This window comes from Ovis aries, chromosome 17 (genome assembly GCF_016772045.2).
Source record: "Ovis aries strain OAR_USU_Benz2616 breed Rambouillet chromosome 17, ARS-UI_Ramb_v3.0, whole genome shotgun sequence".
NCBI classification, from domain to species: domain Eukaryota; kingdom Metazoa; phylum Chordata; class Mammalia; order Artiodactyla; family Bovidae; genus Ovis; species Ovis aries.
The window spans coordinates 10352632-10369705 of NC_056070.1; the positions used below are offsets into that span (position 1 = coordinate 10352632).

General features: G+C 42.9%; 1 protein-coding gene across 5 annotated transcripts in view; it reads right to left on the reverse strand.

Moving 5' to 3' along the window:
- Nucleotides 1-17074, reverse strand: part of ARHGAP10 (Rho GTPase activating protein 10) — a 375744-nt gene that overhangs the window by 194021 nt on the left and 164649 nt on the right. For all 5 annotated transcript variants that reach the window (XM_060400981.1, XM_015101370.4, XM_060400980.1 and 2 more), the window contains one exon: nt 14905-14999. In XM_060400981.1, the coding sequence (XP_060256964.1) occupies nt 14905-14999 (95 nt within the window). The remainder of the gene's footprint in view (nt 1-14904; nt 15000-17074) is intronic.

Sequence of the window (17074 nt, forward strand, 5' to 3'; positions counted from 1 at the left end):
GAACCATCCGGTATGCAGTCTTCCATGACTGGCTGGTCTCACTCAGCAGACTGCTTTCCAGGTTCATCCACATGGTAGTGGTTCGATATAATTTCAAATCTTCTTGTTCATGACAAAAATGAAGTTTTTAAGAGTGAAGTTGGGAGATACACTGCTCTGGGAAAGACCCTGGTGTAGAGTTGATTCACTTTGTTAAACAGCAGAAGCCAACACAACATTGTAAAGCCATTATCCTCCAATTGAAAATTTAAATTAAAATAGATAAGAAGAATCTTCCCTGTACAGCACAGGGAACACTCACTACTCAATACTCTGTAATGACCTATATGGGAAAAGAGTCTTTAAAAAAGTGGATATATGTAATACATGCATAACAGATTCATTTTGCTCTACAGCAGAAACAAAGAGTGCAAATCAATTACACTCCAATAAAAAAATTTTAATTTAAAAAAAAAGTGAAATTGTGAATCCGGAGGGCATCAACCAACCACATCTGTGGACACCGAAAGCACTCAGTAGTTCAAGCAGTGAAAGGCACTGCTGGGGGTTTTCAGTAAGAACACATGAAGAAGGAGCCGTGGGATGGTGGGGATTCGAACTCAACAAGCAGTTTGTGAGGTCTGGGCAAGGACACCCTCCACTGATCTAAGTAGCTTTCTGAAGAGCTTGGGGCATTAACGCCTGCAGTGGTGAAGGGGACTCTTACCAGCAGAGGCAAAAACCTAACAGCAGCCCCACAAAGAAGATCTTGTCCATCCACACCAGCACCTTCGTTCCCCAGGAACCACGTACTTTCCACATTTGCTCTCAATGGGTCAAGCCCATCCCAAGAGCCGACCTGTAAAAAGTACCCCTCAACTACATGTATTCCCTTCATCTTCCCTTGCCTGGAATGACAGATTAGTTCATCTGTCACTGGTCTGGGTTATGTTATTTCTGTATTAACTTGATAAGAGACAACATGTACACCATTAGAGACAGTATGTGTAAAGAGACATTATGCATCCCACATGCTACTGCCTTGTGAAATTATTCCCACAATGAACCTGTGTTAAATAAAATATAAGCAAAGACAGTCTCAGGCTCTAAATTAAATTTGTCTAAAAACAAAACATAGCATGTATTAGCTCTTCATTTCTGTTTACTGTCGAACCGTATTTTATCATATGGCTATACCACCTTTATCTATCAATCAGTTGATGGATATTTCCATCATTTCTACTTTTTGCCTATTATGAATAATGTTTCTATGAATATTCATGTGCAAGTTTTTAGTTAGACATTAGGTTTTCATTTCTCTTTTTTATATTGCTAGGAGCAGAATTTCCCAGGTCATGTAACTTTAATTTTTGAAAGAACTAACAAATAAGTTTCAAAATAGCTATTTGTTGTTGTTTTACAGTTCACTCACTCAGGCCTGATTCTTGGTGACCCCCATGGACTGCAGCGCAGCAGGCTTCACTGACCTTCACCAACTCCCAGAGGCTGCCCAAGCTCATATCCATTGAGTCAGTGATGCCATCTAACCATCTCATCCTCTGTCGCCCCCTTTTCCTCCTGTCTTCAATCGTTCCTAGCATCAGGGTCTTTTCCAATTAGTAGGCTCTTAGCCGGAGAAGGCAATGGCACCCCACTCCAGTACTCTTGCCTGGAAAATCCCATGGACGGAGGAGCCTGGTGGGCTGCAGTCCATGGGGTCGCTAAGAATTGGGCATGACTGAGCAACTTCACTTTCGCTCTTCACTTTCATGTATTGGAGAAGGAAATGGCAACTCACTCCAGTGTTCTTGCCTGGAGAATCCCAGAGAGAGAGGAGCCTAGTGGGCTGCTGTCTATGGGGTCGCACAGAGTCGAACACGACTGAAGCGACTTAGCAGCAGCAGCAGCAGCAACAGGCTCTTAGCATCAGGTGGCCAAAGTTTTGGATCTTCAGCTTCACCATCTGTCCTTCCAAAGAATATTCAGGACTGATTTCCTTTACAATTGATTGGTTTGATCTCCTTGCAGTCCAAAGGACTCTCATGAGTCTTCTCCAGCACCACAGTGTTAAGGCCTCAACTCTTCAGGCTTAGCCTTTTCTATTGTCCAGCTCTCACATCCATACACGACAACTGGAAAAACCATAGCTTTGACTACACTGACCTTTGGAGGCAAAGTAATGTCTCTGCTTTCTAACAGGCTGTCTAGGTTGGTCATAGCATTTCTTCGAAGGAGCAAGCGTCTTTTAATTTCATGGCTGCAGTCACCATCTGCAGTGATTTTGGAGCCCAAGAAAACAAAGTCTGTCACTGTTTCCATTGCTTCCCCATCTATTTGCCATGACGTGATGGGACCAAATGCCATGATCTTCATTATTTGAGTGTTGAGTTTTATGCCAGCTTTTCCCTCTCCTCTTTCACCTCAACGAGAGGCTCTTCAGTTCCTCTTCTCTTTCTCCTATAAGAGCAGAATCATCTGCATACATGAGGTTATTTATATTTCTCCCGGCAATCTTGATTCCAGTTTGTGCTTCATCCAGTCCAGCATTTTGCATGATGTACTCTGCATATAAGTTAAATAAGCAGGGTGACACTATACAGCCTTGATGTACTCCTTTCCCAATTTGGAACCTATCTGTTGTTCCATATCCAGTTCTAACTGTTGCTTCTTGACCTGCATACAGGTTCTCAGGAGGCAGTTAAGGTGATCTGGTATTCCCATCTCTTTAAGAATTTTCCAGTTTCTTATGATCCACGCAGTCAAAGGCTTTAGCACAGTCAATGAAGCAGATGTTTTTCTGGAATTCCCTAGCCCTTTTTATGATGCAATAGATGTTGGCAATACAATCTCTGGTTCCTCTGCCTTTTCTAAATCCAGCTTGTACATTGGGATGTTCTCGGTTCACACACTGTTGAACCCTAGCCTGAAGGATTGTGAGCATTAGTTTGCTAGCACACGAAATGAGTGCAATTGTGTGATAGTTTGAACATTCTTTGACATTGCCTTTCTTTGGGATTGGAATGAAAACTGACCTTCTCCAGACCTGTGGCCATTGCTAAGTCTTCCAAACTTGCTGGCATATTCAGAGCAGCACACTAACAGCATCATCTTTTAGTATTTTAAATAGTTCAGCTGGAATTCCATCACCTCCACTAGCTTTGTTCACAATGATGCTTCCTAAGGCCTGCCTGACTTCACACTCCAGGATATCTGGCTCTAGGTGAGTGATCACACCATTTTGGTTATCCGAATCATTAAGATGTTTCTGCATAGTTCTGTGTATTCTTGCCACCTCTTCTCAGTACTTCTGTTTCTGTTAGGTCCATACCACTTCTGTCCTTCATTGTGCCTGCATTGAAAGATGAACTTCCCAGGTTGGCAGGTGTCCAATATGCTCCTGGAGAAGAGCATAGAAATGGCTCCAGAAGAAGTGAAGAGGCTGAGCCAAAGTGGAAACAACACCCAGTTGTGAATGTAACTGGTGGTGAAAGTAAAGTCTGATGCTGTAAAGAACAGTATTGCATAGAAATCTGGAATGTTAGGTCCATGAATCAAGGTAAACTGGAAGTGGTCAAACAGGAGATGGCAAAAGTGAATGTGGACATTTTAGGAATCAATGAACTAAAATGGACAGGAAAGCATGAATTTAATTGATGACCATTATAGCTACTATTGTGGGCAAGAACCCCTTAGAAGAAATGGAGTAGCCCTCATAGTCAACAAGAGTCCAAAATGCAGTTCTTGGTTTCAATCTCAAAAATGACAGGATGATCTCTGTTCGTTTCCAAGGCAAATCATTCAATATCACAGCAATCCAAGTCTATGCCCCAAATACTAATGCCAAAGAAGCCGAAATTGAAGGGTTCTATGAAGACATACAAGACCTTCTAGCAGTAACACACAAAAAAGCATGTCTTTTTCATCATAGGGGACTGGGATGCAAAAGTAGGAAGTCAAGAGCTATCTGGAGTAACAGGCAAGCTTGGCCTTGGTGCACAAAATGAAGCAGGACAAAGGCTAACAGTTTTGCCAAAAGAATGCACTGGTCATAGCAAACACCCTCTTGCAACAACACAAGAGACACTCTACACAAAGACATCACCAGATAGTCAATACCAAAATCAGATTGATTATATTCTTTGCAGCCAAAGATGGAGAAGCTCTATACCATCAGCAAAAGAAAAAAAAAAAAAAGACCAGGAGTTGACTGTGGCTCAGATTATGAATTCCTTATTACAAAATCCAGACTTAAATTGAAGAAAGTAGGGAAAACCACCAGGCCATTCAGGTATAACCTAAATCAAATCCCTTATGATTATACAATGGAAGTGACAAACAGCTATACCATTTCAAATTTCCACCATCAGTATGTAAGAGTTCCTATTTCTCCACATCCTCACCAATACTTGTTTTATTTGACTTTTCAATTATAGTTGGGAGAAGGCAATGGTAACCCACTCCAGTACTCTTGCCTGGAAAATCCCATGGACGGAGGAGCCTGGTAGGCTGCAGTCCATGGAGTGGCTAAGAGTCGGACACGACTGAGCAACTTCACTTTCACTTTCCACTTGCATGCACTGGAGAAGGAAATGACAACCCACTCCAGTGTTCTGGCCTGGAGAATCCCAGGGACGGGGGAGCCTGATGGGCTGCCATCTATGGGGTCGCACAGAGTTGGACACGACTGAAGCGTCTTAGCAGCAGCAGCAGTTATAGTTACCCTAGTGGGTGATATCGTACTGTGGTTTAGGTTTGCAGTTCCCTACTAGCTAATGATGTTAAGCATCTTTTGATGTGCTTATTAATGAAAGTCACTCAGCCATGTCCAATTGTGACCCCATGGACTATACAGTCCATGGACTTCTCCAGGTGAGAATACTGGAGTGGGTAGCCTTTCCCTTCTCCAGGGGATCCTCCCCACCCAGGGATCGAACACAGGTCTCCCACATTGCAGGTGGATTCTTTACCAGCTGAGCCACAAGGGAAGCCCAACAATACTGGAGTGGGTAGCCTATCCCTTCTCCAGCAGATCTTTCCAACCCAGGAATTGAACTGGGTCTCCTGCATTGCAGGTGGATTCTTTACCAGCTGAGCTACCAGGGAAAGTGAAAGTGAAGTCACTCAGTCATGTCTGACTCTTTGTGACTCCATGGACTGTAGCCTACCAGACTTCTCTGTCCATGGGATTTTCCAGGCAAGAATACTACAGTGGGTTGCCATTTCCTTCTCCAGGGGATCTTCCTGACCCAGGGATTGAACCCGGGTCTCCCGCATTGTAGGCAGACATTTTACCCTCTGAGCCACCAGGGAAGCCCATGCTTATCAACCACCTGTATATTTTCTTTGATGAAATGTCTCATTTAGAACTTTTACCCATTTTAATTGGGTTGTTTTTTATTATTGAGTTAGGAGTTCTTTATATATTCTCTATACAAATCTCTTATCGCAGGAGATTCCAACTCCTGGGCTGTGGACCCATACTCTTGCCAGATCAGCAGCATTAGATTAGAAATAAAGTGCACAATAAATGCAATGTGTATGAATCATCCTGAAACCATCCCCACAATCCCCAGCTCATAGAAAAATTGTCTTCCACAAAACCAGTCCCCGGTGGGGACCACTTGCTTTACAGATATGTCATTTGCAAGAATTTTCTCCCATTCTGTGGGTTGTCTTTTCACTTTGCTAATGTTGTTCTTAACATATGTGTTCTTAACTACCTCTTATCTAAAGTAGTTAAAGTAAGCTTTCAGTGAACAGAGGGAAAGAAAATGAACCACACATCCTCCTAACCATTGATAAAGCAATAACAGCAAGTTGGAAACCAACCCACCAGCTATTCTCCCCTTCATTCTTAGCAAGAGATTTCCCAAGTATTAATATTAGAACAACACATGGATTGCTCTTTTCTTTTTAAATAATTATTTTTCTTATTTTCAGCAAATGCAGTGTTGATCTTTTTCTTTGCCACACCACACAGCATGTGGGATCTTAGCTCTCTGACCAGGGATCGAACTCACTCCCTTCACTGCAAGGCAGACTCTTAACCACGGAACCACCACGTAAGTCCAGGATTGCTCTCTTTTGTTCCCAGACATTTCCTTGTCTCAGTACTTCCCAGCTCCCCTTGCAGCTAGATATAACCACATAACTCCATCAAGGCCAATGGTATATGAGCAAAACCAGCCTGTGCTTCCTCTGGAAAGCGTTCCTACTACAAGAGACGAGGCTACATAGTATAAGTGAGTCGGCATCTTTGCCCTCAGGTGACTAGCACGGTAAATGCACAAGAGGGGGCATGTCTGACACCAAGAAGTGTATCAGCTCTGACCTGATCACCTTCAGGCTTACTAACAAAGAGAAGAAACTCATCTTCTACACTGTTTAATGTATGTTGTTATATTTCGAGTTTTTCTGTTACATGCAATCAAATCTGATCTGAACTCATGTGACAGTGAAGTGCATGCTCTTGATTTACATGTACACAGGTCAAGTGCAAGGCCAGGCTCCATCCTGCAGTTTATGAAGTATTTCCTATTGTCACAGTGTTAACCTGGCTGCTTTTCCAACATAAAGAATAAAAAATTAGCGAAGACTGAAACCAGGAAAGACAAGATAACTTCACGTGAACCATGCACTCAGTGGTGAAATGCTGTATATGAAGGTCCACAGTAGGTGCACACCCCATTAGAAACCTATCTGCAATACCCACACACTCCAAAACGGGTTAAGTGTATTTTCTTTGAGCAGAATGCAAACATGGGCACTCACAATGCTGCCGCGTGAACAGAAGAAAAAGCCCGTTCACTGACTGTTGCCTGACCGAATCTAATCCCGGTCCTGTCACTGCTAAGCAACAATTCAGTTTCACTTAATCCAGCACAAATTTGGTGAATGCCCACCACATATAAAACACTGCACTGGGTACTGCAGTTCATGAGATGAGACTCTTATCCTCAAGGAATTCCTAATCTAACAGACAAGGAACAAATTACTTCTAATTCCCAATAGTCTGCTTGGCCGCAAATCAGGGAAAGAGACAAAAGAAGAGCCAGTCCCATTCCAACTTTTGGCTAAATTATGCCTTAAAAATCCCCAGAATTAGGGTAGTGACTCTCTCTCCCTCCTTCCTGATTTTGTTCTAGAAGTAGAAGACCAACAGCCACACACTAGTAGTGGGTAAAAGGAAAGTGAGGGCCCCACAAAGACACTACCCACTGGTAATATCCAAGCTGAACAGACTGAGGCTCAGGAATGAGGGAACAGACCAAAGGCAATAGAGCTCTATATGCAACTGAAGAGTCACATGACCCCAGAGACTCAAGGAGATACACATGGGAAAGTCTTCTAAGTTAAACCAAAAGCTTTAGAGAAAAAGGCTACAGTGAGAATACACTACTTGAAAAAAATAATTTAATATTATTAGTATTTACACAATAAGGTTGAATTATCATACCTATATAAAATGCTGGGCCCATACAGAGTATATACCTTGTCTCCCCCATGAATTCTTGGAAACTTTACAAAAACCAGTCAATCACTCCCACTCTGGCACTGTTTGAAATGCCTAGCACACACCCCAGAAGCAACTATAAAAATGGCTATAAAACCTGGAGTTCACAAAGGAGATCCAGGTATAGACGATAAATTGGGAAGTTTTTACAGACATACAGGCTGGACAAGATGGTTCGAGACAGGAGATCTAAAGATTGAGCTCCACGGAATCTAAAATATGACACAAGTGAACATATTTATGAGACAGAAACAGACTTGCTGAAATAGACAATACACCTGCGGCTGCCAAAGCAGAAGGGAGGATGGGGAGCTTGGGATTAGCAGATGTAAACTAGTATCGATATATATATAGGATAGACGAGACAACAAAGTACTACTATATAGAACAGGGAATTACATTCAATATCCTGTGATAACCCAGAAGAGAATATAAAAAAGAATGTATACAGATACGTGTATATGGGGCTTATATAAATATATACGCTGCTGTTCAGTCGCTCAGTTGTGTCCGAATCTTTGGAACCCACGGACTGCAGCACACCAGGCTTCCCTGTCCTTCACCACCTCCTGGAGCTTACTCAAGCTCACGTCCATCCAGTCAGTGATGCTCTCCAACCATCTCATCCTCTGTCGTCCCCTTTTCCTGCCCCCAATCCCTCCTAGCATCAGGGTCTTTTCCAATGAGTCAGCTCTTTGCATCAGGTGGCCAAAGTATCGGAACTCCAGCATCAGTCCTTCCAATGAATATTCAGGATTGATTTCCTTTAGGATGGACTGGTTTGATCTCCTTGCAGTCATGGGACTCTAGAGAGTCTTCACCAGCACCACAGTTCAAAAGCATCAATTCTTCAGTGCTCAGCCTTCTTTATAGTCCAAATATCATATACGCACATGACTGTGGAGAAATCATTGCTTCAACTATATGGACTTTGTTGGTAAAGTAATGTCTCTGCTTTTTAATGCACTACCTAGGTTTGTCAGCTTTTCTCCCAAGGAGCAAGCATCTTTTAATTTCATGGCTGTAGTCTCTGTCCACAGTGATTCTGGTTTCCACTGTTTCCCCACCTATTTACCATGAAGTGATGGGACCAGATGCCATGATATTCCTTTTCTGAATGTTGAGTTTTAAGCCAGCTTTTCCACTCTCCTCTTTCACCCCATCAAGAGCCTCTTTTAATTCTGCTTCTCTTTATGCCATAAGGGTGCTGTCATCTGTATATATGAGGTTACTGATATTTCACCCCACGATCTTGATTCCAGCCTGTGCTTCCTCCAGCCCAGTGTTTCTCATGATGTACTCTGCATATATAAGTTAAATAAGCAGGGTGACAATATACAGACTTGATGTATTCCTTTCCCAATTTTGAACAAGTCTGTTGTTCCATGTCCAGATCTAACTGTTGCTTCCTGACCTGCATACCGATTCTCAGGAGGCAGGTCAGGTGGTCTGGTATTCCCATCTCTTTAAGAATTTTTCACAGTTTATTGTGATCCACACAGTCAAAGGCTTTAGCATAGTCATGAAGCAGAAGTAGATGTTTTTCTGGAATTCTCTTGCTTTTTCCATGATACAGTGGATGAAGGCAATTTAATCTCTGGTTCCTCTGCCTTTTCTAAATCCAGCTTGAACATCTGGAAGTTCTCGGTTCACATACTGTTGAAGGCTAGCTTAAAGGATTGGAGTATTTTGAACAAGACTTTGTTAGCAGGTGAAATGAGTGCAATTGTGCGGTAGTTTGAACATTCTTTAGCATTGTTCTTTGGGACTGGAATGAAAGCTGACCTTTTCCAGTCCTATGGCCACTGATGAATTTCCAAATTTGCTGGTATATTGAGTGCAGCACTTTAATAGCATCATCTTTTAGGATTTGAAATAGCTCAACTGGAATTCTATCACCTCCACTAGCTTTGTTCATACTGATGCCTCCTAAGGCCCACTTGACTTTGCACTCCAGAATGTCTGACTCTAAGTGAGTGATCACACCATTATGGTTATCTGGGTCATGAAGATCTTTATAGATAGATAGATAGAGATACATACATACATATATATGGGGCTTCCCTAGTGGCTCGGATAGCAAAGAATTTGCCTACAATGCAGGAGGATCTGGGTTCAACCCCTAGGTTGGGAAAATCCCCTGGAGAAGGAAATGATAACCCTCTCCAGTATTCTTGGCCTAGAGAATTCCATGGACAGAGGAACTATACACATATACACACACATGTGCAGCTGAGTCACTTTGTTGTATAGCAGAAAGTAACACAACACTGTAAATCAAATTAAATAATAATTATAAATTTATGCTTCAATAAACAAGAAAATTCTAAAGGGAAAAAAAAAAAGTACTGAGCTCCAGACAACTCTAACAACAAGAAGTCCAGGAAATGTGGAAATCTGGCAAAGGAAGCTAAAAATGGAAAAGCCAGTGGGGTGGGAGAAAAAGCAAGCAGGTGTGGGGCTATTGAGCCAAGTAGAGCAAGGGTATCACAGAGGGGAAGGTGAACGGCCACATCAGACGCTGCCGCCAGGAAAGAACAGGAAGACTGAGAACTGACGGTGGAGGCGGCGCTCCGAGACAACGATGACCTTCACGGAACACGCAGCGGAGGGTGGAGGCGAGGGCCCGACAGGAGAGGGCCCACTGAGAGCAGGAGGAAGGAGATGGGGGCCCTGGGCCCCGACGAGGACAGGAGGAAGGGGACAGGGGCCCTGAATATGCGGGAGGCCTGAATATAGGAGCTTCTTAAAGAATTTCTGCTGCATATGAGACATGAAACATGGGCAGCAGACTAAAGGGAAGACACGGTTCTTTCACTGGTGATGGTGGTGGTATTTTTAAGATGGATGAAAGGGCAAAGTAGAAAGGGCAAAACAGGTGTCAATAAGAAAGCAAAGGAAAAACTACTTGCCCGACATCCTGGAGAAGCAAGGAGGGAAGGCGAAGAGGGGATGGAAACGGCTGGACAGAGGCTGGCCACGCGGTCCGCAGGGCAGCAGAGGGAAGGCGGGGCACCAGCGCTGACGAAGGGAGGGGCGTCCATTTCAGTGGAGGAGCTCTTCAAATGAGTTCTAAGTTCATAGAGTTCACAGCAAAACAGGACACAAAATCATCCGGAAAGGGAGGCAGTCCCAGAAGCTTAGAGAGAGGGGAAAATCTAAAATACTCATCTACCAGGAGAATGAAGGAACTAAGAAATGAAAGATGTTTTGTGGTCAGGATTAATGGCCTATCTGAGGTCAGTGGTCATGACTGAATATACCTTCTCAGGAAGAGAGAAGGCAGAGGTGAAGCCTCCTTAATTTGGAGCTGCGCAAACAAGTCTCATCAAGGCAGAGAAGGGCAATGGAGCTGAGTGTATTGAAAAGAGTGACTTTAACAAATGACAAATTCACACACTGAAATTCCATTCACACATGGAAAGAAGTGAGGGTGTGAGGGGCTGAGGAAAGTAGGATCAGTTGATTGCAAGCGAAGGCTACTTACTAGGGAAGGGTAAGCAGAGAAGAATAGTAGGCGGTGTTGGAAGGAGGAAGCCTCACAATTGAGATGGCGGACAGGGTGCCCATCCTGGTGATAAGATCTAAGGAGTGGGCATGACAGGAAATGACTGAGGGAAGGGGAGGAACAGAGGACTGAAGGAGAGGCGTCCAAGGAGAAAGCAGCAAAGTCCTACGAATTACCTGAGGTGACACTGAAATCACCAAGGAAAGCGTAAAAGGAAGGCACACCGACATAGGAACTTAAGAAGTCTGCATGCGGTTCCAAACACGGAAAAAAGGAAGAAGAGAACAGACTGTAGAGAGAGATACTTTGAGGGTGAAACCACGTGAATGGATGGAGAAACAAACGCCACAGTGGGAAATAGCACCATAAGGTGCACGGCTGAAAACGGACAGGCTGCCCAAACTGGGGGAGGACCAGCCTGGTTCCCTGCGGTGACAGTCACGGGATGGAGAGTTGCAGGAGGTCCAAGGTCAGCTCGAGTCCGGTGCTGCTGAAGCTGCCGAGGGCTACACCCAATTAACTGCCTGCTACGTGTGCCACTGAATGGCCCACAGCAAGCTGACCCCACAGGCCCACCACTGAAGGCACCAGCTTCCTCCATCCTCGTGCCTTCTGCTTCTCCCATCGTAGCAAACGGCACCACCTAGTTGCTCAAGCCAGAAACCTTTCCCTCCTTCACCCTGGAATCTAATATCCAATGTTTCTGTAAATTTCTCTCTAAAAGTCTTCCTCAAGCAGACACTCTGGCCTCCATTTCTGCCACAACCACACCAATCCATAACCCTTCCAACCATTCCTGCCATTTCTAAACTTTCTCTACTCTGCCACAGTGGATTTTGAAAAATATGAACGTATCACTCAATGCCCTGCTTAAAACCTCAAGGTTTAATACATTAAGCTCAAAACCTCAAGGTCAGGCCCTGACCCCCACTGTCCAGCCTTATCTCCATCCTCCCTGGCTCTCTGCTCCAGTGATGCTGGGTGTCCATCCCCAGGGGAACCTCACATGGACCACGCTCTCTCTTGTCTCCAGAACTTTACACATGTTAATCACTCTGCCTGGAATGTGTCTCAATCAGTCCCAGCTGACTCCAAATACACCTTCAGTTATCATTTCGATGTTAGATCCTCTATGCCTTTCTTGAATCACATAACCTAGATTACTGGTCCGCCTCCACCCAGTTCCCAGAAAGCAGCTCTGGGCATCAGTGGAAGTAAATCAGTGATTTCTTCAAGAAGAAGGCAGCTGAGAGGGTAAGGATCCAGGTTCCCAGCATGCGCGTATGCTAAGTCACTTCAGTCATGTCCGACTCTCTGTGATCCCATGGACTGCAGCCTGCCAGGCTCCTCTCTGTCCATGGGATTCTCCACGCAATAATACTGGCATGAACTACCATGCCCTCCTCTAGGGGACCTCCCCAATCCAGGGACTGAACCCACATCTCTTATGTCTCCTGCACTGGCAGCTGGATTCTTTACCACTAATGCCACCTAGGAAGCCCTCCAGGCCCCCTCCTCACTTTAATAAAGGAACTAACTCTCTTTTTTCCTGACTTATATATGCCTAAGTGTAAAGTTTTCACTTGAAAAGAAGATATCCCTACAGAGCAGTTTGAAAACCACTAAAATCAGTTCAGTCGCTCAGTCGTGTCCTACTCTTTGTGACCCCATGAACCACAGCACGCCAGGCCTCCCTGTCCATCACCAACTCCCAGAGTTTACCCAAACTCATGTCCATTGAGTCGGTGATGCCATCTAACCATCTCATCCTCTGTCTTCCTCTTCTCCTCCTGCCTTAAATCTTTCCCAACATCAGGGTCTTTTCAAATGAGGCAGCTCTTCGCATCAGGTGGCCAAAGTATTGGAGTTTCAGCTTCAATATCAGTCCTTCCAGTGAACACCCAGGACTGATCTCCTTTAGGATGGACTAGTTGGATCTCCTCGCAGTCCAAGGGACTCTCAAGAGTCTTCTCCAATACCACAGTTCAAAAGCATTAATTCTTCAGTGCTCAGCTTTCTTTATAGTCCAACTCTCACATCCATACATGACCACTGGAAAAACCATAGCCTTGACTAGACAGACCTTTGTTGACAAAGTAATGTCTCTGCTTTAAAATAGATCACCTCTAACGTCTTCCCCCGTTCTGAGGGTCTCCATACAAAATACCATCATTATGAAAGTACCTCCATAGTAACTACTTGTCAACCTTTGTGAGGGGTGGAAAGTACTGGGTTGGTCAAAAAGTTTGTTCAGGTTTTTCCATAACATCTTGCAGAAAAACCGAAACAAACTTTTTGGTCAATTCAATGGTTATTGTAATAAGGATCTCAATGAAGAAGAGCATTTGGCATGATCAAGGTCTTAGAGAAAACACAGGACTGGGAAAAATTAATACAAAATTAAAATAATACAAAATTAAACCAATAAATCCAAGTACTAGAATTACCCTTTCAAAGAAATGCAGATTAACCTCACTTGACAGATTTTCTGATAAGACATCAGAAAATAAGCACCTGGTAAGAGGTGCTGACTCACCTCTGTCAACTGTTTCAGAGGCAACACACTTACACAGTTATACTCTGATGCCTGCAGCAGAGCAGTTAAGAGCCTGGGTTCCAGGGGCAAATGCAGCAGTTCAAATCTCAGCTCTTCCACTTACTAGCTACACGACCTTAGGAGAACCACATAAGGCTCCGTTTTTCATCATAAAATGAGAAGCATAATGTCTACCTGACAGAGCTGGGCTGAGGATAAAATGAGGTAAAGAAGAGAAGAATTCAGAACACTGTCTGGTACTTACAGAAAACTCAGTCAATGCTTACAATGGGCGTGTACATACATATTTACGCTCAAGTGGTATTATACAGCCCGAATCTCTTAAAGTTTTTTAACTTATCCTTACTGGCTTGAAATTTAACCTCTTTTACAATGACATTCTCTTTTTTTATAATCTTGGCAAAAGGCTTATTAAACCATTTGTCCTTTTTATTGTATTACCATATTATCATGGTACATAAACACACATTTTTATGTACCTGGTCTTCAATGCATTTACTGAATGAATCCCATAGACTCAGTTATATCATCTGATGGAAGAGGAAACATCAATTATTTTTGTATTCTTGGGTCCTGATCTGAAATGAACTTGTGTTTAAAAAATCTCATAGTGTAAACTTTTATTATACAAATATGAAACATCATTATCTAGAGACCATTGCTGCCCATAACTAAGGCTGGCAAGAAACCTTCACACCATCAGTCATCAGAAAAGAAATATTCTATGCGCACCATGATTTTCCTTAGTACTATGAAAGGACACAGAAATAAATGCCAGGCAGGTAGTAATATTGACAAATGAGCTTTGTTTTTCTTTTTTCACTTCTTTCCCTCCAGCAAAGATTCTTTTCTAACTAAATAACTGAAAGTTATATCACACACAAAAAAAATAAATAACTAGTCTTTGAATAAACAGAGTTTGCCTGTGACCTTCTATTACCTTTCCATATATATATATGGAAAATTCCCACACAGAAAAACGACTACTACTGCATGTGAACAGCCACAACCACCTCTTTCCAGCTCTATCGCCTACTTCCTCATCTTCACGCCTCACACTTTTAGTGCCAGAAAAGGAGGCTTGGATCAACAATGAAACGCCCCAAGGTCACTGTTTAAGCGACAACACTAGTTAAAGTGACTGCAAACTGGGGCCAAGACTAACCTCTCATTCCACAGCCAAACCCAGTGACCAACACAGGACAGCCCACAGCGAATACACAGCTTGGAAAAATGGAAAGATAACAGCCTCCCAGGCCACAGAAATCCGAGCTGCAATTAACTATTTTTTAAGAACATTTTCTTAGACGACTCCTTCCACGAAGTCCAGTAATTCCAATAACTTACCGGTCAGCAGCTTCCACGTCAAAGCAAAACCTTCTGTCGATGGAGTCAGTATGTCTCCTGATACATTCTTTCAAAAAGAAGACCTCTCCATCCCCCTGCAAAGAATCATTTTAAGCATTTTCAAACACTACAGGATGAACATACAGAGTTAAGTATCCTATACTTGAAGCGGGGAGAGGAGGCAAGGTTCAGATTTTAGGTTCCTCTATCCTATTCTCTTTTGAACCAGTTTATTTAGAACCATAGCCATTTCTGTAACTGACCTTTTCTTAAGATGTTTTAGACCCTGCTTCAGTTACAGTAACGTTAAACCAGACCTTATGAGTGCTAATTCTAAAAGGTGGGTTAACAATATAGTTTCCACATGTCTACATTTGTTATTCTTATTGCCCTCTTGTTAAAAAAAATGATAATGTATTTGCATTTCACATTACATTATACCACATGAAACAGCCCACAGGTAACCATTTCTGACCTACAGAAACTTCAATTCCATAGGAATCTACCTAAAAGTACACGAAGGACCTTGGATCAGCCATTGTGATCATCTCAAGCTAGAACCATGCCATTCATGTGTGTGTGTGCTCAGCTGTGCCCAAGTCTTTGTAACCCCATGGACTGCAGCCCACTAGGCTCCTCTGTCCAGGGGATCACGCGTGGCAGGAATACTGGAGTGGGTTGCCATTTCCTTCTCCCGGGGATCTTCCCAACACATCTATGTGTTTTGCTGTTTCCTCAGTGAATCACCCTGAATTTACCTTTACTGAGTGTTCAGTTAAAGATGGTACCATTTTATCTCAGTTAACCACCCTCTCCAAGAGCTTTAAAAAGCAGCAGAAAATAGGAGATAGAAGAATGCAAAAACAGGTTCTCAGTAAGAAACTTAATAAGAGTCTGAGAAACACTTCTGGAATATTTTAGTATTTTCTGGAATGTGAAGATCTCTAATATTACACCAGCATTCAGATGTAAAAACATTTGAAATATCACAGTCATCATATTTTTAATGTATTTATTATTTGGGGCTAAAACAGAAAGACACCACTAAGCAGGTGTGTCTTGGGTCTTGAGTCGGCTCTGATAGGAAACTCACACTCCAATCCCATGCTCGGTTTGTCATTAAAGAGTATGGGGGGTGGGCGGTGTTCAAGAGGGAGGGTTCCTATATATACCTATGGCTGACTCATGTTGATGTATGGCAGAAACCAACAAACACTGTAAAGCAATTATCCTCCCATTAAATATAAAATTTGTAAAACCTGGAAGAAGTGTACAGAAATACAGAAGTTAGTCCATATTTATCCTCTCACCACAACTTCTGATCATATAGTGCTCCTCAGAGGTATAAAGTAATCACGAGCATTTGGTTAATGAGTTGCCCACAGTTGCTGATCATTCCCGGAGTTTGCTCTCTTATTAGATTTGATGCTTCTCTTAACAACAAATTTTGCCTTCTCTGAGTCTGATATGTTCTTAACAAATTATTCCTGATTGTATCCATTAAACTTTAGTTACATTTGACAAAAATAAATGACTGTGATCTTTAAAAAAAAAAAAAAGCATACAAAAACAACAAAACCCATCCCCCTCCAGGGGTGACATCCTGGCTTCCTCTTCTTTACCAGGGCCACAATCTTGCATGTGTATTTTGATATCACGAAAATGTGCTTCTATTATAAGCAGCTTTAAACAGTTTTCAGGACGATGCAAAGCATGTGTAAACAGAAGTGAACTTGGGTTAATTCTGTATTCACAGAAGCTAAATTATGCCCATCCACCCAGCAAGCAATGAATTAACCTTAAAATGTGTCACCAGTTACACTCAATGTTAGTGAGAGGAGCTCTGTGTTGACTATTATTGTTGCTAAGAGCTACAGCTTCTGCTTTAAAACAAAGACCACCTTTTCCACCCAGACAGCTCCTGCGGGCTTCTCACATACATTTCCTGTATCACGAGCTGCTGTGGTGTTTATTTCTACAGGAGGTGTAAACTGATGGTGAGTGTCCAAGTGAGAAGGTTCAAGTCTGAATGGAAAGCAGCAACCTCACTACAGATCACCTACTCTGTAATCTTTTCATTTATGTGAATATATGTGTGCACGTGGCTCAGTCAGTGAAGAATCTGAGAGAGATGTGGGTTCAATCCCTGGGTTGGGAAGATTCCCCTGGA